Source organism: Drosophila rhopaloa, unplaced genomic scaffold (assembly GCF_018152115.1).
Source record: "Drosophila rhopaloa isolate 14029-0021.01 unplaced genomic scaffold, ASM1815211v1 contig_115, whole genome shotgun sequence".
Taxonomy (NCBI): domain Eukaryota; kingdom Metazoa; phylum Arthropoda; class Insecta; order Diptera; family Drosophilidae; genus Drosophila; species Drosophila rhopaloa.
This window is the reverse complement of record NW_025334990.1, coordinates 3,163,222-3,188,487: the sequence shown is the minus strand read 5'-3', so window position 1 is coordinate 3,188,487 and position 25,266 is coordinate 3,163,222. Positions and strand designations below refer to the sequence as shown.

Genomic DNA, 25,266 nt, shown 5'->3' with positions numbered 1-25,266 from the left:
TGGTAGAGTTAATTGGTATTCCTTGAAATTATGTAACAGGTAAAAGGGAGCTTTTCATTACCTAGAATGGTCGACGCACTCGAATGTAGCTTTCGTTCTTGTTTTCCAATGTAATCAATCATCGACTAATTAGCTTTTCCCCATTGGTCTAATCATATTGATTGAATTGCGTACGTGCTCATCACTGAGTTTGCACTTATTCCGATGCGAATTCAGTACATAAACATGGTTAACTCGGTGCAGGTGATTCTGCGCTTAGCGTATTGGTATGGTATTGCGGTGGGAGTAATGAACCTCGAAGTGGATTGGCCGACCGGAAAAGCTATGACCACCCGACGGATGACGATATTTTCAGCGGTGCATAATATAAATATAATCACCCTGCTTGCTATGCTAAGTCTTAGCGATAACAACTTGAAAACGACCTTAAGTAACGCTCGATTATTGCATGAGTACTTCTTCCTCCTAATCACGGTTGTGCGCAATTGGGCAGTGATGGTCTCTCTGGTCACTAGATGGGTTCAACGATGCAGAATCCTCAGATTGTGGAATCGAATAATTGAATTGGTTCGGGAAAGACCCGCTGTGGTTCTACAGTACCGCCGCCGGATTATTGTTAAATTTGTATTTTGTGTTTTATCCGACTCCATGCACACGATTTTGGAACTAAATGCTCAACGGAAAAATATCTCTTTTGGCTTGGTTGTAAACCTACTGATGGGGGCCCTATTTACCACCATTTTCAACATGATCGTGGTTCAATACTATATTGCCGTACTGCAAATTCTTGGACTTTATAGTGTGATTCACAAAGAATTGCGACTCTTAATTAGAGAAGCTGAAGCCACATGCTTAATTCACAACCGTCGCGGAGGAGTTTTTGCAACAAAATGCTGCTCCTTGGCAGATCAACTGGATAATTTGGCTGAGACACATTCTAAATTGCAGGACACACTTGGCGAAATGTCGCAGATATTTCAAATACAAAGCTTTAGCATGTGCGTGGTTTATTATCTCTCCACAATGGGCACCATATACTTTTCCTTCTGTTCGATTCTGTACAACACAACAGGATTCGGTTCTACAAATTGGGGACTTCTGCTGATTGCTTTGTCCACAATTTTCTTCTACGCGGATAATTGGATCACCATCAATATTGGATTCCATACTCGCGATCACCAAAATGAGGTAGTCAGTATATTGTCAGACCGCACTTTATTCAGCCAGGAATTGGATAAACGACTGGAGACAGCGGTGAGTTTATTTGGTTTTTAATTTATTTTCACTAATATTATTTTCTTTTCAGTTTGAGAACTTTCAATTGCAGTTGGCACGCGACCCTTTTGAGTTCTATGTTTTGGGACTATTTAAAGTAGAACGCGGTCGATTAATGGCCATGGCGAATTCAATTATAATTCATTCTATTCTTCTAGTTCAATGGGAGCTTAATCATAATTGAACTAATAATTGAAAACAAAAGTTGCATTACCATTATCAGATCATTATTATATCTAGAAAGTTATGTTAATGTTACCATAAAAATTTGGAATGGAGAACAAAACTGTTGAATAAATGTAGGAAAAAATCGAAATGACTTAAATAATTACTCAGAGGTTTTGGGGCCATAATTAGAAAAGCACAATGAAGAATGAAGCTTACATTTAGGATGCCATTCTGTGCCAACTAGAATATGGTTTAGACCATCAACAAACTACTGAGTGCCAAAGGCATGTGTATTGGGACGTAGAAAACCGATAATGGCCGTTTCATGCACTGCCAGAGGAATGCGGCAGTTGGTAATGGAAATTGCCTGGCCGGGATTCCTTTGTACTGCCAATTGCCAGGCATTTATAAACTTGGTCCTGTCTTGCTGCTGGAAAACTCCCGACGTCGTCGAGCGACAGTGACAAATCCAGCGACAGCATCAATACTTTGCCGCAATTCGAGCAATATAAACGAGCTTCCATTCAATTTGCCCCTCGCCATCAGTTCGCTTAGCATAAGTCGCAATTTAATCCCTCACCGACATCCAACAACAGGCCACGACATTGCACTGCCAGCATCCGGAGAATCGGAATCGGAATGGGAATCGGAATAGGAATCGGAGGAGCAGACAGGCAGACAGACAAACAAACGGATGGAACCGGAGACATTTTAGCATAATGCATTGCCACTGAGTTACGACTCCTCCTCGTCGTTATCCTGCGACACACAATCCGGCACTTGGTTCGAGAGGATGACTCCGATTGGTTGGGCTAACAATGCAACATTTTTTAACTTCAATGGGGATTATCGATTGTCTATGGATCACACAGCAATATTGCATTAACAGGAGTCCGCAGAAGGTTATCAAATAATAAAATAGGGATTCACTTGGCTATAAACTACACATCTCATTACAACAATAATGTACACATTTTATAAGTCATCCTTAATTAGTTGGACATTTATGTCCTGTTTGTCTTATGTCCCTGCAATTTGACATGCTTTTTCTCAAATCATTCTTTATACCTATTGATTTTTATAGATTTTCTTTACATGTCATTTCTATAGATTTCAAGTAAAGAGATTATCACTCAACCAAATAAATAGCACTAGTTAACATTGAACAAACTATCACTATAAATTCAATTCGAAACCCAATTATGTCGCACATGTAAGATCTTCAGAACTTATTAAAAGGCTAAAAAATATGTAGTACCTCTTTTTTAGACTCGCGCTGAAACTCAATTGCCAATGTGGCGGAACAAACAGTCCAATGGATTCGCTAGTTAAGCCGATTACTCAGGAACTTAGTTGTATGCAAAAGTTTTTCAAAAAGGTGAGGCACCAACAGATAGCCGAGCTTTACCATAAGGAGTCGGAGATGTATGAAGCTGAATTGAGAGCTTGGAATCCCACCATTTGGCACGAAGTAGGTTATCGATACTGCAAATGACTTATACTTCTAGGATATGCACTTTGGACTTTGTACTATAGAATCACAATATTTCAGATGGAATTTTCCAAACTATTTCTTTATATGGCAGGAAGAGTGGATTTTTTCCAAAACAGTTTTTATATATTTATATATTTTATATATTGTATATATTTTTGTAAAAAAAAAAACAGGGCATAAATAAACTTCATTGGTATATTTGGTAGAATAAATAAATGTTCTAATCTGCGGGCTGGACTTTTTCAAAGATTACTGCACCAATAGGAAAATAACTTTCTGTCGGCTGCCAGAAATCAGTATCCCAACACAATTTCTGCCGTACCATAACTTACTCGATATGCAAAGGAGCAAAACGGCGAGGGCTTCAGCAGAGAGCTTCAAAAATTCATAGGATATCCCACAGCAGCAGCCGCAATGCCACGAAAAAATGAGAATTAAATTGAATTTTCAAACGCCACGCACATAAATCCAAGTGCTAAGGCAAGCGAAAATGCAGCCGAAAAGGAAAAAAATTGTAGTTTACTTTTGCCGCAGGCCACAGCGGCAGCAAAATGTTGCTCAAACATATCATAAATATTTGATTTTCTTTCATTTTTACAAGGTCCCTGCGATTTTGACTCCGTCTGAGCGAATGTGTGTCTGGTTCGCAGAGAAAAAATTGATAAGTTTGCAATGATTTTGCCAGGAGATTGATATAATTTGCGCGCAATTTCTCAGCAATTGGCAAAATTTCGCGCACGTGATAGTGGCATTTCGGTTTGCCAAAGATTAAGTTAACAAAGCTAAATGCAATCTGAAAATCAACCCAGAAATCTCTCATTTTCTGCATAAATGTCAAATGGCTTTACCTGAAAATATTCATATATTAACAAATTAAAATCGCATTCCGTTCAATTTTAAACAAGTTCCCCGACTACGAAACTTTCCAATTAGTAAGTTTGTTCAAATTAATGCAGAAACCAAGCGGTTCAAATTGTTCCGATTAGAAAAGTTATACGGTCTTAACTTTGTTATGGAATACTTTAATTCTAGTCGGAAGTTTGCAAAGCAGCGAGAAAGAAGTTTTTAGATTCTCTGCATGAAAATTCCAAATATGTAGATATAAATAGTAAAATAAATCATATATCTATGAAAGACCGGAAAATGAAATGAATGGGTCATTTTATATGCAAATCTGCTTAAATCGTGAAAACTTTTTGTTTTTGAATAATTATTGTAGGATGCAGTAAATATTTAATTGTAAATTCGAGGTGAATAGAGACAATTATTATTATTTAATAATTAATAATAATTAATTAATTTCTCTTGTGATGGTGTCAAAAAAAACTAATAAGACAATGAGTCATCAATTTTCTATTCCTTTGCTTCTAAGATCCGATCATATTGTGCAAACGGCCTTGCTATTTTAAATAAACAAATCCTAAGTAAAGTTTTGAAACTTCATTTAATGGATCGGTTAATTAATTTATCTAAGACCCTAAGAAAAGTAGCAATATCGTTACTTTTCAACACCCATCGATAAAAGTTGGGAAGTATCGAAAAATGTTCGCAAAAGTGTTTGCTGCAACTATCATCTCCAAAATTTGTCTTTCCGCTTGTCATTCCTTTCCGGAGCAGACGTTCCAGTGATTTGAAAATTTTCTTATTTAACTTTTGGAAAACTCTTTCCAAGAAGGATGACCAAGGGAACTACTAGCTTTGGCAAGCGCCACAACAAGACGCACACAATCTGTCGTCGCTGCGGAGACTCGTCGTATCATCTCCAGAAATCGAAGTGCTCCCAATGTGGCTATCCCGCGGCCAAAACTCGCTCGTTCAACTGGTCCCGAAAGGCGAAGGGTCGCAAGGCTCAGGGAACCGGAAGGATGCGGCATCTGAAGAAGTTGCGCCGTCGTTTCCGCAATGGATTACGTGAAGGAAGTTCCGCGATGAAGAAATCTCACTAAATCTAGGAAAGGTCTTGGCTGATCCCAATAAAAACCCTAATGAAGGCCCGAATTCCGTAAAGTGTTCCCAAGTGTTTTAATTATGTTTTGAGGTTAGTTCAAAATTGGACATGAGACAGGTATTCTATGTGGCGACATATGATACATTTTAGTATTTTAAAATGTATGTTTCGTGTGTGTAGTGTGCATGGTGGGTGCTTTCGCATTTTGTGTTTGGTTCTTGGCTTGCGAGCCATGCATTTTATGAATTTTTTATGGCCTTTAATGTACACACACACCTGGCACCGCCTGCAAGTGTATGTGTGTGTGTTTAGAGAGGGACATAAAAAGAAGGAGACAGGCGAAGCAACACCTTTTTATATGCCCCAGCACATAAAGCTCGTGGCGGAAATCTGCTCACGCCCCAGGACAGTATTTCATCCCGACCTGGCCTAATCCGTCGCCATGTGGATTTTGGCCGCAGAATCCTGGCATGAAATATTCCCCGGGATTGCCGGTGAAAAAGTTTCCGCTTGATTTATCTCTCGGGCGCAGCGATGAAACTTAAAGACAGGAGCGTGCAACAATTGCTCACCGCCCACTCATTAATTTTTGGCCAGGTCCAACATCCGGCTGCTTGGTATACGGTATGTATAAGTATATGGATTCATTATTATGCAACGACTGAATTTTTAAAATAATGATGTCTGCCTTCACGCTGGAGATGGCGCTTTATTAATGCGACAGTAAAGTAATGCAGATCCCAAGTGCAGTTCGAGTAGATTGAGGAGATGGGAAAAATAGAGTTCATAACGGAAAAACAAATTTTCTTGTTAACTACAAGACATATTTTCAACGCAAGGAATTGTTTCTTAAGGTTAGTATTACTCAAAGAGTATTTATGGTGTATGAAATATAAAATAAATATTCAGAGACAGCTTTTTAAGTGTTTAAAACTAAATGTATTAAAATTAGAATTTCACATAAAAAATTCTCGGAAACTAATTGCAATACATTAAAGCTGTATACTAAAAAGTTTATCGTTACACATAAAAAAGTTCACTTAAAGCCGCCATAAAAAGGACCCAAAAGCGATTGACGATTTTTTCATAAATGTTGGTTGATTTGTGTTGTTTTGAAGGGGTATTTTTAGGGTATTTAGAATTTATTTCTAGTATTTTGAAAAATATGTATGAAAAAACTCAAAACAAAAATCACGAATAACTAAGGCACTTGTTTTAATAGTTCCCCTTAACTGAATTACATTTTTGTAATCAATCTATTTTATAGGCACACTTCCAAACATTTTAAAGGAGTCATTGCCAAGAAAGAAAGAAGGTCTCTTAGGTAACGAGTTTGCGATATTCGATGAAGATGCGCATTGGCACAATCACTTTCGCCTTTTTCTGTTTTCAATTTCCATTCCATTTCGTTTGCAAAGGCCGACCTCTCCGCCCATTTCCACCATTTTCCAGGATAAGGCATCGGAAGCTCTAATTGCATCTGATTGCAGTGACAGTTTTTCCTACCAACTGACAGCTACGGCGGCAACAAAAAGGAAGGGGAGAAGGAGTTATAGTATGGGTCTGAGTACTGAGTACTGAGTACCCGTACATCCGTTCCGTATCCGTTGATTTTCAATCCGCGTTATTTCTTCCTTGGCTGTTTGCTTCGCTGGTGCCCTGCTCACTCGCTGCACTGCTCATCCGGAGACAATCGTGAGCGAAATTTAAATGCTGCTGACTTTGCAGCTCACTGAATGCCAACTATACAGAAACTCGAAAAAATAATGAAGAAAGCAACAAACGCAGCAAAAAAATTCGATTGAAAATGTTCAATCAACAAAATGGCATTTCTGCCGAAGAAATAAAATCCATTTTGAATATATGGCACAGGTCTAGCAACAAAGTTTAAATTTAAATTAAAAACTTATCAAGGTACAATAATATATCAAAATGGTTTGCTTTTAATCTGCAATTTCAGACAGCTTAAATTTCGGTCTGTGTAAAGCTTTATTTTCTCCCATTCTTCAAAAACCTATATTGGCAAACTAAATACTTAAAAAAGGTTCCAGATTGTAAGCACTATACTCTAATTTCCCCTAAACAGATTTAATAAAACATAAGAAAAACTATGTATATATGATAGTAAGGCATCCCATTCATCTTAAAAATGATTTTAATGGTCCATTGGCAGAAAACCCCGATTTAAACTTGTATTATTAAAGTTTTTGCTTTATTTTATAAAAAAACAAGAAAGAAAGCTAACTTCGGGCGGAGCCGAAGTTGATATACCCTTGCAGAATATTCTGTAAATTATATTCTCCAAAATCGGATCGGTTATTCATATGATGCATTCTTAATACTCATAAAAAATCCCAACTTCCTAACTTAACAAACACCAAAGTTATGTCATTTCCAATCGTTCAGTTATATGGCAGCTATAGGATATAGTGGCCCGATCCGGCTCGTTCCGACTTATATACTACCTGCAATAGAAAGACAACTTTTGGGAAAGTTTCAAGCAGATAGCTTTAAAACTGAGGGACTAGTTTGCGTAGAAACGGACGGACGGACAGACGGACAGACGGAAGGACAGACGGACATGGCTAGATCGACTCTCCTGGTGATGCTGATCAAGAATATATATACTTTATAGGGTTGGAAATGTCTCCTTCACTGCGTTGCAAACTTTTGACTGAAATTATAATACCCTCTGCAAGGGTATAAAAACTTGGCAAATAATAATTTATGACAATTTGTAATTACAATTCCAAGCATTTTAACGATCAGAATAATTTTAACAAAAATGTAGCATCATCATTTTGTAAAATGGAAATTTTATTTAAATAAACTTGAAAACCCTAAATACATGTTGCAATAACTGGGTATAAATGAAAACTAATTTTGAGACCATGAAAATCACTCCTTCATCGATTTTAATTTCCCAAAAATTACAATCTAAAGGTATCTTTGATACATGAGGTATTCATTCTGTTACTCCAACAGGACCTGCTAAAATTATACTCCAACAAGTTGCTCCATAATGAACCTGTGCAATGGCAAAAAGCCAAATTTTCATAAAATTCATCGGACACAGAAAACTTTATATGAAGGAGCCGGAATTGTAATGACCTCATCAAGTTTCGCAAAACCACATTTTGTGGTATTTGTCGTGTTCTGCGGTTGGGATTTGTTGATGCTGTTACTGATGCTCTTGCGTGTCGACATGGCATGAAAAATTCCAATTCCCGTGAATCAATATGATATGGACCCAGGGGCTTTCAGGCAGCCATGGTGTTTGAAAAAACATGAATTAAAATTCATTAGGGTGTGGATAGTGGAATGATCGAGTATAGTAGGAGAAATAAAAATTGGCAATCCATACGCAAGACTCTAATCCCTTTCAATCTCTGCTGGATAAATATTAAATGGATGAGTTTAGACTCGAGACTCGACTTCGTTGCGACTCAGCAAAACTGAAATGTTTGGCATAAAAAATGCATAAATTATGCAAACCATTTGAGAGGCAAACAAGGAGGAAAAATCGAAAATGCCTCAACATTTTCGCTTCGGTCAAAGCTTTGACAAATTGATGCTGGCCAGCCGAAAAGTGCGACGACTGACTCAGCTCGCAGTGTGTGTGTGTGTGTCTAAATGGACATCTGGGCAGGAAGAAGGTCCAAAGCGAAAGGAGCAGAGGCGGAAAGTCTCTTAACGTGGCTTTTAAAACTGCTGCCACCCGTTTCGACCAGGCAACTGGGAAGTATAAAATATTCATGCGTTTTATATATGGAAAAGAAAGAGGCCGGTGGGTAAGTTACCAGGCCTATGTCACAATAAAAGTCAAGAAGCTTTTGCGTGCCGTAATTAATGTAAATCCCCCTTTTTTCCTATACCTTACCCCGTTAACAGGGCGAGTGCGTTGGTCTTGTAGGCCACTTTGCTTGTAAAATGGTTTATTATGTCTTATAAACATGCAACTAGTATTTAATTGATTAAATATTTAATATAACCAGTATTATAGTTTTAAAAATATGATTATAAACAATTAAATATATTCAAATTGTATCTAGCTCTGTCAATACAATTTGAATATATTTAATTGTTTAGAATCAAATTTTTAAGTTCTATAATACTGGTTATATAAAAGAGTGGGTTGTTTATATATATATACTTATTCCATCAAATTAAAAAATATTACAATACATAATAAAATTCGTTTTATTGTATTATGTTAAGCTAAATGTAAATTTGTATATGGGAGTCATAAGTATATTAAAGCTGTTTTAAACATACCACCATTTAAAATTTTATATTAGGTATTAAAGCAGTCTTAACCAATTTTATACACCTTTTTTTGACCTGTCCTATTGACAGCTGCAAGCCGCCAGAGGGCGCCTGTCAACCTTCCTCTATATGTATGCAGTGTATAATTGATTTTCTGTTTACGCACTGCCCCAAAATCGGGAGCAGATGGAAGTGGGCGTGGTCGGGCAGCTAAGTTGCCGAGCCTGATGCTTCCGTTTATTTCTTGTTATTATATTTCATTTGCCGTCAACTTTGTTGTGCTGCCTGATTCTTACACAACCCAACATCAAGTCAGACTTACAAAGATCTAAAACAAAGGTAAGGATCTTTAATACCTATTAAATTGTTTAACCAAGTTAAATTTCGTTTATTTTTGTATACCTCAACTTTTCAATTTTCAGTGAATTAAAAATAATGGAATTTCAAAATTACAATACGTAAAAGTAATATTCATCTGGATTCTAAAAATTTTAAGTTAATAAAGTATAAGCTAACTTTAAATTATAATATATGTCATACCCAAATTTAAAATTACTTATAAATTAAAATGTTTGTTATTATTGACTACTTAAAATATAATACAACAAGCTAAAATGTGTACACAGCATGTTGCACAAAACTGAGTTCAAAAACATTTTTAAACACTTTAAAAAACATTTTAATAGTGTCTTGGTTTTACGGAATCTTAATCACTTGTTCCATTCTAGTTTATCCTGATTTCCAGGGTTTCTAATGGGTATGCCCAAAGTTTCCATTGCAACTTTTGCGATATTTCTGCTCGGTGGAGGGGAAGAGACCGACTCCGAGGTACCGCTCCAAAAGGGGCAGGAAGTCCGGCGGGATGGAGGGCACATGCCAACACTTGTTTTCTGTTAAGTGATTTAGGCAAAACTTTTGCGCCCTCTCCCTCGATTTTGCCGCTGTCAGGGAGCGTGTGCCATTCGTGTTTGGCATTTTGGGCTTAGAAGTAGACGAGGGGCTCGTGATGGGTTCCTGCGATGGAGCTGCTACTGTTGCAGGTTCTTCTGTTGCGGTTCCGCCCCGGTTCGGTAATATTCTGAAACATCGGAAATGTTTTACAAAACTTTCGCGAAAGCTACGGCAGTAGCAACAAATTGAACGAAAACCGTTTAAATGCTTGCCACATAATCGCCGTCAAGTGAAATTCATTTTCTTGACAAACAACATGAACTTCAAAGGAACTTGGCCAAATCCCCGCTTTTGAGTTCCTTAAAGGAAATTGAAATTATTAAATGTGTGCGGGAAACTAGAAAAACTGTCAAACTGGTTTACCGACTGTAAAGGATTGATGTATTGCGCATCTCACGTTCCGGAATTTTGGATTGATGATTTCCTGGAAACGAACAGGCTTAGAATCTTTTACATTTAATGTACAACAATAATAATTTTAAAGAGCTTTTGATAAAGGTAGTAAACTTCACGATTGATGAGTTGTATATCTGCGGAAACCCGATTTTTTTGTAAAAGGAAGAAAGAAGGAATTTCTTGTTTTAATTTTATTGTTCACATTTTTATCGACTTAAAGAAATCGTTTTTTTTCAAGGTAAAAAAAATCAAAATTAAATATTAGTTAGAAATTGATTAATTTATTACATTTTACTTTAACTGAAAAAAAATACCAATGCGTATAAAATGATAAAAAAGTGTGTGCACGTCTCAGGAAAAATTCCGAAGACTTTATTCCATAAACAGCCATCGCAAACCCATCCGAAACCATTATGTATTCAATGCATACTTTTGACAGCGTAATCGACATTACCTGCGCATATTTATCCTGTTAGAATTCCACATAATATTCGATATATTCTCTACTTTTACCCCGCCGAGGAGCCTGACAAGTTTACTTACTTTGCTGCTATCTGACAGCATTAAAACTGTCTCCACGAATTCTGACTTGCCAGAAGAATTTCCCGGCTAAAGTTTGTTTGGGTAACCATATTACATGGATAACACCCACAAAACACTAGCAACATCACCAGCAGCCGCACGCGAGAAATGTTTCGTGACAAAGAATTCCAAGAGTTGAAAAAATAAAATAAAACAGAGCAAGCCCGAAAACGAAAGAAAATTGAGCTAGGGAAGAAAAACGTTTGCGAGACATAGTAAAGCGTGGCAAGTAGGAAACTTTGAAGTTTTATTAAAAATACACACCGCAACATTCCTCAAGAACTTTTCGCACACGAAAACGTGAGATAATTTACTAGAAGCGAGCCGGACGAGGCTGCTCCCTTGCAGGTGGAAAAGCGTAGCCAAAAACCGGCAGCGAAGTGTCAAGTAGTTTGGATAAACTTTTGTGACAGCTCAATTTGGAAGGGAAAATGTATGTAAGCCGGCATTCCCGTCAAGCTGCTCCTTTGCCAACAGGAGAATATTAGAATATTAATAGCGAGCTTTGCAGGGGACAACTAATGAGCGGAAGTCCTCTCTCGGGGGATAGTTGCGAATAGTTAAGTCCGAGGAAGGCCTTGATGTGGGTTCCCATAGTTGAACGTCAGGAACAGTTCGGATTTAAGTCAGAAAGTTTGGACAACAAATCTGAAAACGAAAGGAGGTCACTGGCGTCGGGTGTCTATTTCCAGAAGCTCGTAATCTTTAATTCATAAACAAATTTATGGTTATTAAGGTATAACGTGAAATCAAAAAGATACGTATACAGATACTTTGCAATATACACCGAGAAAGGTGTTACATTAAATTAAAAATTAAATAAGATTTTTAATTATGATGAGTGACCCTGTTGCCAATCGACAGTCCGTCTATATAATGTTATGTAAAACATATTGTCTAAGGACAACAATAGGGAAACACCTTCTAAGGTAAAGTTAAACACAGCTGCACGACGTCAAGGATCCAGAAACATGCACTTAACTAACCAGTTCCGCCCAGCCTTCCGATTTCCATCGCTCCACTTTGCTGGGAAAATGAACAACATGTTGTGGTTATGGAAATTAGCTCAGAAGGATGACAAACACTGTGCGTGCCAAGATTTATGCCCCGATGTTGCCCGAAACTACTTCAGATGCACTGAACATCCTGCGAAATGGGGGCACCGAATCAGGACGACGGCAACAAAGACACATGGCCTGTGTTGACAGGCAGGACAATGTGAACCGGAGAGCAAACCCTCTGGCTAATTGGTATTTATTGCTACTTAAATGCTCAAAACTTGTTGATACTTTTCACCTCGTATTTCAAGCATTTTCCAGCCACTCGAGAGGAACGCCCCCAAAATGTCGGCCACGCATTCGAAGAGAGCAGACCAGAAGATCATCAGCCAATGGAAGATCGGTTGGCTATAATTAGGCGCATCGCTAGAATCGCGGCGATCTCGGTGAGACATATGTTTCGGATTCGATTCTGGGGATGGGATCTCTCGACGACGAAGGCAGGGCGCACTCTTTCGATTTTGAGGCTAATTTCAGTGGGCACACGACTTTGGCACGGTTTAGTATCGTCGCGACAATTATCGTAATTAACTCGTTTATGTGTTGTGAGCTAATCCAATTACCAAGTTCGCACAGGATGCCCCCAGTCGTGGCAGGCGAAGAGAACACAAATTAATTCAATCAATCGCACAAATAAAGAACTGAGTTCGAAATTAAAAATCTGTTGCATTGTCTCGCGATCGCGATCCCAAATTAGTCGAAAGTGTTTTAGTAAATTGATAAAAGGCCAACGACAACAGTTCAACCTTAAATTCCAATTTCGCAATTGATTTGCTAGACATGTTAAACTACCAGCAGCAATTGCATTCGCTGCCCGTCGGCAATCCGGCGAATTTCTACTACGGACCGACGGGATCGCACTCTATCACAGTTTCCGGCGAGGTATATCCAGCACATCAGTCGCAAAATCTTGAGTCGGAGAATAAACTGAACGATCGGGAGGGCAGTGCCCGAGATCTGGACAAAATGCACAGATTTTCGGTAGACAATATCATGGAAATCAAGCACGACGCTTATACCAAGGGCAAACTTTCCATGGAACTCAATAACAATTACGGTGAGTTCATAGTGTAAAATAAGCCAAAATTTAAATTAAATTAATTAAGCTGTGCAACATTTTACTTTAAACAAAATTATCATAATTAAATGGCACTGCTTTGGTAAAATAGAAGCAAGCTTAAAACACCATAAAGTACAAATCACTACATACCACCAGCATCGCTCATAAACGTAATATTTCATATTCGATAGAAACCTTGTTTTATCGCCAGTTTGTCTCCAGGAAAAAAGAAAGTTCAAAACAGAAAAAAATGTATATACATATGTCCAATTCCATTTTCTTCCTCTTTATGTTTCAATAATCTCTCATTGCATACCAACCAGTATCGCTCATAAACGTTATATTTCATATTCGATAGGACCGTTGTTTTATTGGTGGAAATTATAAGAGCAATAGTTTGTCTCCAGGAAACAAAAAGTTAAAAACAGAAAGAAAATGTCTACATATACGTCAAATACCATTTCTTTCCTCTTTTGTTCCTAAAATCTTAATTTTTTAACGACAGCACAAGAGAAATATAGTTTATCTAGTTTGTCTCCAGGAAACAAAAAGTTAAAAACAGAAAGAAAATGTCTACATATACGTCAAATACCATTTCTTTCCTCTTTTGTTCCTAAAATCTTAATTTTTTAACGACAGCACCGTTTTCTACCGGTTATTCAATTACATATGTTCCACTTTAATTTTAAGTAAGAAAATTATATTTGTCAAGAATACATTAATGGTCAACTTAGAAGGTTTTTAGCTTTGTGTAATTCTATAAAGTGAGAATCAGTGTTGGTATGGTTTTTAGAAGTCGGTAAGCCTGGCAAACAGAAAAGTTTGTAAATTATTCAGGCGGCGTCAAGGAATTAACCGAATGTCGGCATTACTGTTCAAAGTCTTCGGAATTTTTTTTGAAAAATTATTGTATACATAATTATTTAAATAGGAATGTGAGAAAAGCTTTAGCCTAAAAGTAAAGTGAAGCTTACATTTTTCAACTACAAAATGTTTATGGTTAAGAAACAAAATAAATCAATGTCCTTCTCAAATTCTACATTCTCCTTAATATCACAATAAATGCGATTCAATTTTCACTTAGAGCTGAGTATAAACGCGTCCTGCTCTGCTATACTAGATTTAATATCTTAAATGTTAAGTGTGGCTTAGATTTAAAATAGCTTTAATCAGAGTGACACTTTGGTTCATTTAACTTTAAAAGCCTCTTAATTGGCATAATAACCAGATGTTCTCAACAGAATGCGTAATGCCAAAGGAGTTAAGGTAGATAGACTCGTACATATATATTCAAAACTAAGACTTTGGGCGGCTCTGGCCTAATTCATAAATGATAGATTCATATGAAATGCGAGCCAAGAGAATTTATGGCGTTATTCGCACAACTGCATAATCGTAGCTATATCCTTACACATGCATACACAAATGGGTATATTTGGGATGGAATGGGATAAGATATAAATGTGTGGCGCAATTCATGGATGACAATTAGGTGCCAGATGTGGGCGACATTCGCTCATTTCTGCCGATCCCGGTGCAATGTCATCTCCGTGCATTTTTCCTGTTGCGGTTGCGGCTTAACCCCTCCTTGCCACCAGTTTTCCAGAGGAAACTGTCAACATATTGCTACTGGCTGTCAGCTTCAGCTTAATTTGAAGCGAAATCCTAGCCGAAAACGAAAATCTCACGAAACTCGTAAAAGAACTCTAACAATTCGTAACCAGTTCGCATAAAGTTTTTCTTTTCTCGCTCCCGGTTGCTAGTTTTTTTGTTTCTTTTATTTTTTGTGTGGCAGAGGAAACATTTCCGAGCCGACAACACTTCAACATTGTCAACATGACAAAACGTAATCAAAGCTGACATGATATTCCCTCAGTGGCCGCATGCCTTTGAAGCATCCGAGGTAGCGAGTAGCTACCACGACTATAATTTCCAAGTGGAGCATATAAAACGCCAGTCCCACTGTAACCAGTCCCAGACACAGCACGCACTCCATTCCCTTGCCCTCCCTCGTTTATTTTCGTCGCTCGATTGGATTGTAACATGTGCCGGTTGCATCCTAGCACTGAGAAAAACATTTTACTCCACCAAATTTCAATGCTGATCGTTATGTAATAATTCCTAAAAAATCTAACTAAAATAAATAGAAAAATTTTACAAAACATTAAATCATTTTTTTTGACAATTTTCTAGATTTTAAATTTTTAAGCAATTAATTATTCCGACTCACTGACTTTTTCAAAATCTATCCTCTTATTTAATTTATTCATACTTGTAATAATATTTGATGAGCAAGAGATTTTTTAGATTTAAGCTATGACTCCTTATTGAAATGATATTCATTTGTAATAATTATTAATTTTTTTTTTATCAAAACTGTTTCAAAACTTGCTTGATCAACTCTTACTATTAAATGTATAATAAATAATCTTTTTCGAAACATGTTTTAGTCATTAAAAACGTTTTCCCCAGTGTATCTCCTTGGCCAATCTTCACCCCTTGCTGTTGCCGATGAACAAATCTGATTGAGGTTTCCCTTTCGATTTGTTGGTTTTTTATTAAGCCGCAACTGTTTTTTATCGCTCGTTGGCAATTCAAATTAAAGATCTTCCCTTCACTCACTCCCTAAGCGCCCTCCCCAATCCCCGGGGACATCGGTTGCCGATGCAGTTGCTCTGGTCTCCCATTTTTTCCGTATGTATTCGGAGTACTCAGAGCTGATCTACGATGCAGTTCCCAACTCCGTGGACAGCTTGGCTGACAAATTGAGACAAATGGCGTGGGTAGGAAAATATCTGATGTTGATAGGGATAGTCACGGCAATGGCCACCCTGAAGCTGAACCAAGAATTTCCAACAAGCTGGATGCCGGAGATATCAGGGGCAATTTATCGATACATCTCGGAAATAGGAAACAAAAAAGAGTGAAAAGTCTTCAATTAAAACGTTTATAGATTTAAATTACGAAATGGCTTACAAACGTAAAAAACAAAAGAATACAAAATCAAAAAAATATTCGAAATCTCTTGGAAATCTCTTCCTACGACTTTGTTTAGGAAATACATAATATTGATTAAAAAATTTTTAGATTAGGAACTTTTAATACCGTAAGTAAAAGTAAGACATGCTTACCTTTTGCTTTAAAAGTTAATAAATTTAAATATTGTATGAACATTATAGTTTTAACATTAAACTAAATTTAATTATATTTGTTTTTTTAGAGTATTAGTATATAAATTTGTATTTAGTTTTAAAAAGCAATGTCTTCAAGCTTGATTATATGAATTATAGAATTCTTAGGGGAAGTATTTAAGTTTCCTTCTACTGTTAACTTAAGTCATGGATCTTCTCCAATTATCTCCAAAATAGAAAAATTCAAGGAAAATTCGTTTAGTCTTTTGTAAAACGATTTCCAAAGCAAATTCTATGAAAATCAATTAACGGCAGCCAGAGACAAAGAGCTCGCTTATGGCCGCTTAATGTCACAATTTCACTTTAATTAATAGATCGTAAATGTGTTAGCTCATGTTTGTTGGGCGACGAAATTAGTAGACAGCTGTCCACCGATGTCGTCAAAAGATATTTTATGGCTCATGCCATTTGTTTACGACCCTTCCCCTCACCACACCTTCGAACCCCAACCGAAGGATCAAACGGAATGCAAAATTTTATGTGCTCCCAATAACCCATAAAAGTAAAGAAATTTCCTAGCTGGCTGCCAAATTAATTGATATCCGTTGGCTCTTATCGATTATTTACGAGCGGGTCCCCCCTTTTCCAGTCACTGTCCGTCAAAGAGATTTTGCATTCACTCCCGCAGGCTAAAACCCAAAAGTAAAAGTGAAAATTCCCAATTTAATGGCTCCCTGATTGCAGGCACCACTGGCGGAGGAAGTGGTGGAGCTGGCTGCTCCGGAAGTCTCCCAGTGGGCCACTCGAGGAAGCCGCGCCGCAATCGCACCACCTTCAGCTCCGCCCAGCTGACGGCCTTGGAGAAGGTCTTCGAACGGACCCACTACCCGGATGCCTTCGTCCGCGAGGAGCTGGCCACCAAGGTGCATCTGAGCGAGGCAAGAGTTCAGGTGAGTTATTAATAATATCATTCTTCAAACAATGTATTGCCTTGGTTTTTTTTAAACATACAACACAGGCAAATTAATTAAAGTGTTAGCACCCACTTATTTATTCTTTGGCTTTCCATGTTGTTTATTTTGTAAAACTGAATTATTTCGCTCATCTGGCATTTTACATTGGTAAATTTCACAAGTGAATGCCAATAATGCTTTGTTTTGCTTTTAGGGCTTTTGTTTGGATTGATAAATCTTATTTATATTTATTTTTACAAGTAACAGTAGAGAAAAACATGGCTTTCCTGTGCAATCCATTGTTTTAAGCTCAGCAATTTGATGATTATTATTGTCTCTGCCAAAAATGAAATATTTACAAGAGAAACAACATCCTGCTTTTTCAATTAAAAGTAGATAATTCTTTAATTCTGACTAAATACATTTTTAAATACCAAAAAGTAACTTTAAATGATGCAGTCATAAATCCACCGATCTGACGAAATTCCAGTTAATCTCATGCTTATTGCACAAGCTCATTTTCGAAATTAGCCGCTACTCGCATAGTTATGTTAGCCACCCAATAGCCAATCCATTCCAATAAAGCTAATTCCTCTATCAATTACTTGGACGCATGTTTCAGGTCTGGTTTCAGAATCGGCGTGCTAAATTTCGGCGGAATGAGAGGAGCGTGGGCTCGAGGCCTCTGTTGGATACAGCTCCGCAGCTGGTGCCGGCGCCCATTAGCAATAATATGCACAAATATGCGAATCTGCCACACCCACCGCCTCCACCGCCCCCCGGGGCGTATGCCCTGAACTTTGGGCCCCTGGAACTGCGCTCGTGCCAGAACTATACGAACTGCTATGGAGGATTCGGAACGAATCCTGCCACCAACAGCGGAGTGTGCTCCTTCTTCGGAGCGGCCACGAACTACTGTGTGGCAGCCAACTACGCGAAGAACGCCTATCCGCCGCTCTGATGACGACGGCTAGCTTTTAATGGGCCCCACGAGGTTGCTTCATGCATATGTATTTCAATTAGCCAAATTGCATTAATGCTTAAAAATGTATTAAGACTAACCTATTCGCCTACCTGACTAATATTTATATTTATACGACACGGCGCCACATGTGACGCACTGAAGGAAGCTCCCAATAAATAACATTTTCTAAGATAATATCAGGAGTTTATGTTTAAATTGGGAAAAAGGGAATATTAAAGACGTATTATGTGAATTTTATGATTTATAGTAAATTTGTTTGTGGTTGAATGGTTTTATAACCCTGGTTATGACTCGTTTTCTATCTGCTTTCATAAAAACGACTCACATCCTTGTACTTTGAAGGGTTCATATGTGAACAAATTCTAAAACTAAATTATCTAATGTTATGACATACAAATCTTAGAAAATGCGGATAAATATATCTTGGATATAAGATATTATCGGAGGTTTAAGTTTGAATTGGGAAAAAGGGAATAATAAAGATGTATTATGTGAATTTGATGATTTATAGTAAATTTGTTTATTGTTGAATGGATTTATAACCATGGTAATGACTCGTTTTCGATATGCTTTCATAAAAATCTAAAACTGTGAGTCGTTTGTATTTTGAAGTTGAACAAGTTCTGAAACTAAATTATCTAATGTTATGACATACAAATCTAATAAAATGCGGATGAATATATCTTGCATATGGCTGTTAACAGTTTGTGTTAACCTAGAATTTCTAATTATTTTGATTACCTTACAACTTGTACATACATACCTATGCCAATGCTTACTTGTAATTAGGTTTACACCTTTTGCGACTTTATCTCATCCTTCGATAGAAAACAGTTTTGATTGAATTCTTCATCTTGTGAGCCAAAATCAATTAGCTCCTCCTCAATATGCTAAAGTTTTCCATTTATTAAACTGTCACTGGCGTATGAATTTGACATGGCTTATTTAATTATTGACTTAGTAATATGATTTAATTAAAAATTCATATGCCCACACCAAAGCACACCAGCTAGGGCGCTTCCATCTACGAGTATGTGTTTTTTCACCCGCATGTGTTAATTTGTATAATAAAACTTAATTAAAGTCAAAACAAATAAACAAACGAGCGAGCGAGGCACACAAACACTCGAAAGCAAACAGTGAGGGAAAACTTTTGCCTAGCCGCAAACGTTGGCAAAGCGAAGCCGCAATCAAAGTGGATTAAGATTGTGGAAATCTCGGTTTTCCAGGGCAATTAAAAGTACAGATTGCCGTTCGAAGCACAATAGAATGTGCATTGCACTCAAACGCATTCCCAAAAGTCAAGGAATAGAGCCGCAAAAGAACATCCCTTGATGCCAGATAACAGATCCTAGCTCCCAGCTCCCAGCTCCCAGCTCCTAGATATATCCGGATCCACTCTAGAAGCAGGAGGAGGTTAACAAGTATGTAATATATTTAAATGCAAATAAAAATTCCCTTTTATCCGCAGGCCAAACATGACAGAGCCAAACAAGCTGGGAGCAAACTGAGCAGCAGGACGAAATGCGAAATGCAAATTAACATTCGGAATGTGGAACGGTTTGTGCAGCTAATTTGCATAAAGCGTTGGCGCTCCGAGCGTAAAACATTTTTACAATATTTACGAAATTGCAATAATGTTTGAAAAGCAGAACGGCAGCGATGAAAAAATGCGTTTTGTCCCTTTTTGCGATGCGGCAAATTGTTTGCCGGGAGAAGGACGACATTTTGCTGACAGGCGAACATGTTGCAGAAGTCCTCCTCGAAAGGGAAATACAAATTTATGGGCCAAGCAACAACAGACACACACATGCGAAGTCCTGTCAAATCAAATGGCAAACGGAAATGCCAGAGCAAACGAAGTCCTTATGCGAGTTAAAAGGTGAGTTATGCGACGGTGTATTCCCCTTTTGAAAGCATGTTGGAGTGCTCACCTGAAGAGAAACCGTCTGAATTGGACAGTTTATATTATTCATGGACATTCTTTCATTTGCAAAGTGGAGCTGAAAACAAATTAAAGAAAATATAATCATTTAAAGCCATAAAATACTACAAACAAAAATAAAATTAATCTACATACCATTGATACTATATTTGTAGTTAATCACTCCTGTATAAAGTTGGTCCAAACCTAATTAACTGCTTTAAATTAATGTAAAACAATTTACATGCAAAATTTGTTATTTTTTAATTAATAGATTTAGCATATAGCGAAACTCCCATTCTCTGAATGCGTGAAAAGGTGAGACAGTTGGAATCCCCCGTGTCAAGCTCTATAATTAGGTGATAATTTTTGCCTCTGTTAAAAAGCAATTATTTATAAAAGACCTAATGAACGAGGGCTCCGCGCAGATGCGAAGTACACACACTCGTCCGATGTTGAAGGCCCCACACTCCATCTCCATATGTGGCACATTGTAGATGACAAGGGCAACATTGTCAGATGAAAGGGAAATGCGATGCGATCGTGCGAGGAAAAGCATGGAGATCCCGGTGACGGCTTCTTAAGTTCCATGCCGACGAAGGCGAAAGATTTGTGTACTGTCAGCGTATTTAGGTTTGAGCACTGTCAAAATATGTCACATCATGATGGATACATCACATGGATCATAAAAAAGGGGGGCCACTGAAATCGAGAAGGAGGACTCCGTTGGGACATTAAACATAAAAAAAATAAAAATGTATTTAATATCTCATAGGTAGAAAAAATTTAATTTTACTTTCATTGACACCTGTTAAATTTACAAAAGAAAAGGATAGAACGCCTACCAACATATCACTTTTGCTTAATTAAATTAAATATTAAATACTTACAAGACTAATAATTTTTATTTGGGATGTCACTAGAAATGTACTAGAGATTTAGAAACAATTCTAAATAATTATATAATTAATTAATTAATTATAAATTCTAATTATAGGAAATTGTTCTTAAATCTCTGAACATTTCAGAGCAACCCGAAAATGTATACAAACAGATTACAGCACAGGCAAAGCCTGATCGACCAGACCAAATTCAGAGTTATGTAAATATAACTATCGCCACCGTAGAATGAGAAGTATTGCCAATACTACCGAAAGGAATAGAATAAACATGTTGGAACCGCTTGTGATACCTTCGTTGTTCTTTGGTTTCATCAACCGCAAACGGCTTTCGATGTTTGCGAAATGCAAGACCGTGTATGAGAATTCCTCTTCCTCGTTTCCGGGTTTGCAGGCCATTTCCAGTTCTTGGGCCATGCGAAAGTAGAAGTCCAAGCAGACCATGCAACTGGATTTTGTATGAACAAAGCTCAACGAATCGCCCGGTCCCACGCACTCAAACTGGTTAACTCCAATCACCTTTAGGAATCTGCAGGATCTCACTTCATCGCTGCCAGTAATGACCAGTAGATCCTTGGAATCCTCGTCTTTTGGTCTGAACACCGCGTAAGGGTCACCAGGCAACGATAGCTGGCTATTGAAACGGATTCTCACATCGTTGGGATAATCGCCGGCACAGATCAAGCTCCACGTGACCTCAGCTAATCGTTTGCAGCGATCAGTGAGTAAATAATACGGGTTCCTCATGTTTGATGTATAATTTTTCGAAAGGGAGGTATTTTTGTGACTCGAAACTCTCCAATGTCTGAGCTACATCCTGCCATACAATCAAGGTGCCTTCCATCGCAGAAGGGCGAGGAGTACGAGTGATATTATCAGATACAGTACGAGTGCTGGGGATTCCAGCAAACGTCCGGCATTTGTGGATAAGCTCATATCGAAGTTTACGTCCTGATTGGTGTAATAGTAACCCGACTGCTCATTTAGTTCCAAGTCATCCGCGCCACAGTGCCTCTGAAGGTCCGCGGTTAGTTCCATCGTATAGTTGTAGCACATGCGATGGCTAAAACCAAAAAACAAAGTACTTGTTTGACTCCTGTGATTCTCGCAATCGAGGGTGTGCAGATCGTTGAGCTGGATGTTACGGCACTCGGAAATGTCCTGGAATTGAAAGACCAGCAGATAGGTGCTGTTTTGAGTAATTAACTGGAAAATACTGTAGGGATCCTCGGGCTTTATTATCCGATTGCGATACTTCTTGCTCAGGTATTCCGGTATCGTGGCCGAGCAGACGAACCTCATGGGATGCGTAAACATTGCCTTACAAAGCTGCATAAATTCATTGCTGCCTGGCATTTCTCGCGGGGCGTTTACAACTGAAATTTTGAAAAACTTTTTAGTCTTGTTTATGCTGTCTTGTTTTAATATATTTTATGAATTTGTGATTCACAGCAAAGTGACCTGCTACCAAGACATCACAGAAGAGGGGATCGAAGATCACTTCAGAACCGGATTGAAATCCAACTGGGATTAGATGTCAAAACAATCATGTGTTTACAAATTTCGATGACAAAGATTTATTATCGTCCAAGGTCAGGTTATTGACATCAACAGCTCTAGTAAAAATATATAAATCGCAAAATATGCATGTATTCTCAATTATTTTAAAGTGCCGATGAAAGACAGTTGATGGTTTTAAGTAGAGGACCAAAAAATACATAACAAATACAGAACAATTTTGGATGCAAAACTCAAAAAACATCCAGCTCCTCATTAAAATATTCCCTTTGGCTCCAATATAAAACAAATAATAAATAATACAAACAATATAAACGAGGTAAACATAGTTTTATTTATGGCGATATTGATGCCCAAAAGACCAACCAGCAAATCGAATAGAAAACCAATTAATGACAGTCTTGATTAGCATAATGTATGTTAAATGAAATACAAAGTATGTGTGACTAAGCGAAAAACAAAGTCCGGCGAAATTTCATACCTATTATTATAAAACTTTTTTGTTTGTATTTTATTTTATGCTAATGGGCAAGCGGCAAAACTCGGCCCGAGTACTTCCCAAAATCCCACAATAAACGCGTAAGTTTGCGAGAAGGGTAACCCCAAACTCCAAAACCTGAATTCCCGAGGGGATGGTCGGCGATATTTTTATAATTGGAAAGGGTATTATAATTTCAGTCAAATGTTTGCAACGCATTAAAAAGTAAAAAAAAAGTATATATATTCTTGATCAGCATTACCAGAAGAGTCGATCTAGCCATGTCCGTCTGTCCGTCCGTCCGCCCGTTTCTACTCAAACTAGTCCCTCAGTTTAAAAGCTATCTGCTCGAAACTTTCCAAAAAAATTTCTTTCTATTGCAGGTAGTATATAAATCGGATTTTAAATTAATTTGTTTTAAATTTTTTCTTTGGGATTAAAAACGGACATATCAAATAGCTTCGATAGGAAAATCGAAAAATAACAAGAGAGAACGCTATAGTCGGGTGCTCCGACTATCAGATACCCGTTACTCAGGTAAAGGGAGTGCGAGGGAGATGGAGATAGAAACTTTGATCACGCATAACTTTTTAACGAATGGTCCGATTTGAAAAATTTCTTCTACATTTCGATAGGTATTGATAAACACAATAAAACTGCATTTTTACTTTTCCGAAATATTTAAATTTTTAAAATCGTATATAAGCGATTGTGGGCGTTAAAGGGGGCGTGGCACCAGTTTGAAACAAACTTGCGCTGCGTAGGAACTCCTAAAATCTACATGCAAAATGCCAATCTTCTAGCTTTTATAGTTTCCGAGATCTCAGCGTTCATACGGACGGACAGACAGACGGACAGACAGACGGACAGACGGACATGGCTATATCGACTCGGCTAGTGACCCTGATCAAGAATATATATACTTTATAGGGTCGGAAACGCTTCCTTCTAGCTGTTACATACTTTTGCACGAATACAATATACCCTTTTACTCTACGAGTAACGGGTATAAAAATGATAAAAAATGTATTTTGTTGTTTTTCAGTTTAACAAAATATTCCTTTGAGATATAGTAATTAGTTACTATATCAGAATTACGCTTTTAGTTTTGTCAAAATCGGACAACAATATCATAGCTGCCGTTGAAACGATGGCTAAATGCAAGGCAAAATTGACAAAGCATATTTAGTAATACAAGCATAGAAATCGAAATGTAATCGTTTTGTAATAACTGTAAGGGTATTTAAACTCTGGCTTTGGCGAAGTTTGCTTTCTTTCTTATTTGTTTTTGACGCAGTTACCCCCGCCTCTCGCTCCGAGAAGTGTGTCATTAATTGAAGTGAATTGAACTTGCGCGCCAACAACTGACACCTCCAGAACCAGACGAGCAGGTTGTTGAACCAAGGGAATCTAGTTATATAATAGACCTCAGAATCCAAATCGTTACACAGTCTCAAACGGAGAGATCCAAAGTAAACAAGCAATCCAAGATGCGTGCAGCCGTCGTGTTCGTTGTTGTGATTTTCGCACTCCTCAGTGTCCTGGAGGCTGTGCCTGCTCCGCACTTTGGTGGCGGATTTCCTGGCGGCTTCGGTGGCTTTGGCGGCGGCTATCCCGGCGGCTACGGCGGCTACGGAGGCGGATATCCTGGCTTCGGAGGCTACAACCAGGGCGGATACTCCAGTGCCCAGTCATCTGCCTCGGCCTCTGCCGGTAGTTACGGTGGTTACGGTGGTTTCGGTAGATAAACCCCTGTAGAGATTATATTCCTTTTCAAATTTTATTTTAATAAACCAACTTCAATATTCTTGTAAATCTTGTTGTGTCTATGTGTAAAAATATCATTTGGGTTTGAATTCCTAGATTTCTTTTAGGATCACAATTCAAAACGATTTTAATTTTATAAATTCCAAACGGCTATATTATATAACTGCTATAGGATCTACAAATTTATCCTAAAATCGGGCTATCAGATCGAGCGACTATATCATATAGCTCCCATAGAAACAAAGGGAAAAAATTCAATTAATTATAGCTTTGTTGCTTTTAATTTTTTTTTGTTCTTTGGGATTTGGTAATATTTAAATAAAATGGAAGTACGGTTTTAATTAAATTAAAATCGGACAACAATATCATATAGCTGCCATAGAAACGATGGCAAAATGCAGCGAAAAATCGA

General features: G+C 37.7%; 6 protein-coding genes across 6 annotated transcripts; 5 read left to right on the top strand and 1 right to left on the bottom strand.

Annotated features, from left to right (window-relative positions):
* The first annotated feature begins 225 nt into the window (after positions 1-225).
* LOC108039490 (putative gustatory receptor 59c) lies at positions 226-1,459 on the top strand. The gene is made up of 2 exons (XM_017116518.1): positions 226-1,254; positions 1,307-1,459. Exons 1-2 carry the CDS (start codon positions 226-228, stop codon positions 1,457-1,459), a joined length of 1,182 nt encoding a protein of 393 aa, XP_016972007.1.
* A 1,145-nt stretch (positions 1,460-2,604) lies between these two features.
* LOC108039489 lies at positions 2,605-2,997 on the top strand. The gene is made up of 2 exons (XM_017116516.2): positions 2,605-2,656; positions 2,713-2,997. Exons 1-2 carry the CDS (start codon positions 2,646-2,648, stop codon positions 2,936-2,938), a joined length of 237 nt encoding a protein of 78 aa, XP_016972005.1. The 5' UTR covers positions 2,605-2,645; the 3' UTR covers positions 2,939-2,997.
* Positions 2,998-4,540: 1,543 nt separating this feature from the next.
* Positions 4,541-4,928, top strand: LOC108039488 (probable 60S ribosomal protein L37-B). Its single transcript, XM_017116515.2, has one exon. It carries the CDS (start codon positions 4,615-4,617, stop codon positions 4,882-4,884), a length of 270 nt encoding a protein of 89 aa, XP_016972004.1. The 5' UTR covers positions 4,541-4,614; the 3' UTR covers positions 4,885-4,928.
* A 7,695-nt stretch (positions 4,929-12,623) lies between these two features.
* On the top strand, positions 12,624-18,442 carry LOC108040082 (protein gooseberry-neuro). The gene is made up of 3 exons (XM_017117322.2): positions 12,624-13,196; positions 17,075-17,280; positions 17,906-18,442. The coding sequence occupies exons 1-3, from the start codon at positions 12,920-12,922 to the stop codon at positions 18,242-18,244; spliced, it is 822 nt and encodes a 273-aa protein (XP_016972811.1). The 5' UTR covers positions 12,624-12,919; the 3' UTR covers positions 18,245-18,442.
* Positions 18,443-21,910: 3,468 nt separating this feature from the next.
* Positions 21,911-22,509, bottom strand: LOC108040083. The gene has a single exon (XM_017117323.2). The coding sequence runs from the start codon at positions 22,445-22,447 to the stop codon at positions 21,920-21,922; it is 528 nt and encodes a 175-aa protein (XP_016972812.2). The 5' UTR covers positions 22,448-22,509; the 3' UTR covers positions 21,911-21,919.
* Positions 22,510-24,473: 1,964 nt separating this feature from the next.
* LOC108040085 (protein suex-1-like) lies at positions 24,474-24,854 on the top strand. The gene is made up of 2 exons (XM_017117326.1): positions 24,474-24,478; positions 24,539-24,854. The coding sequence occupies exon 2, from the start codon at positions 24,578-24,580 to the stop codon at positions 24,833-24,835; it is 258 nt and encodes an 85-aa protein (XP_016972815.1). The 5' UTR covers positions 24,474-24,478; positions 24,539-24,577; the 3' UTR covers positions 24,836-24,854.
* The last annotated feature ends 412 nt before the right edge of the window (positions 24,855-25,266 follow it).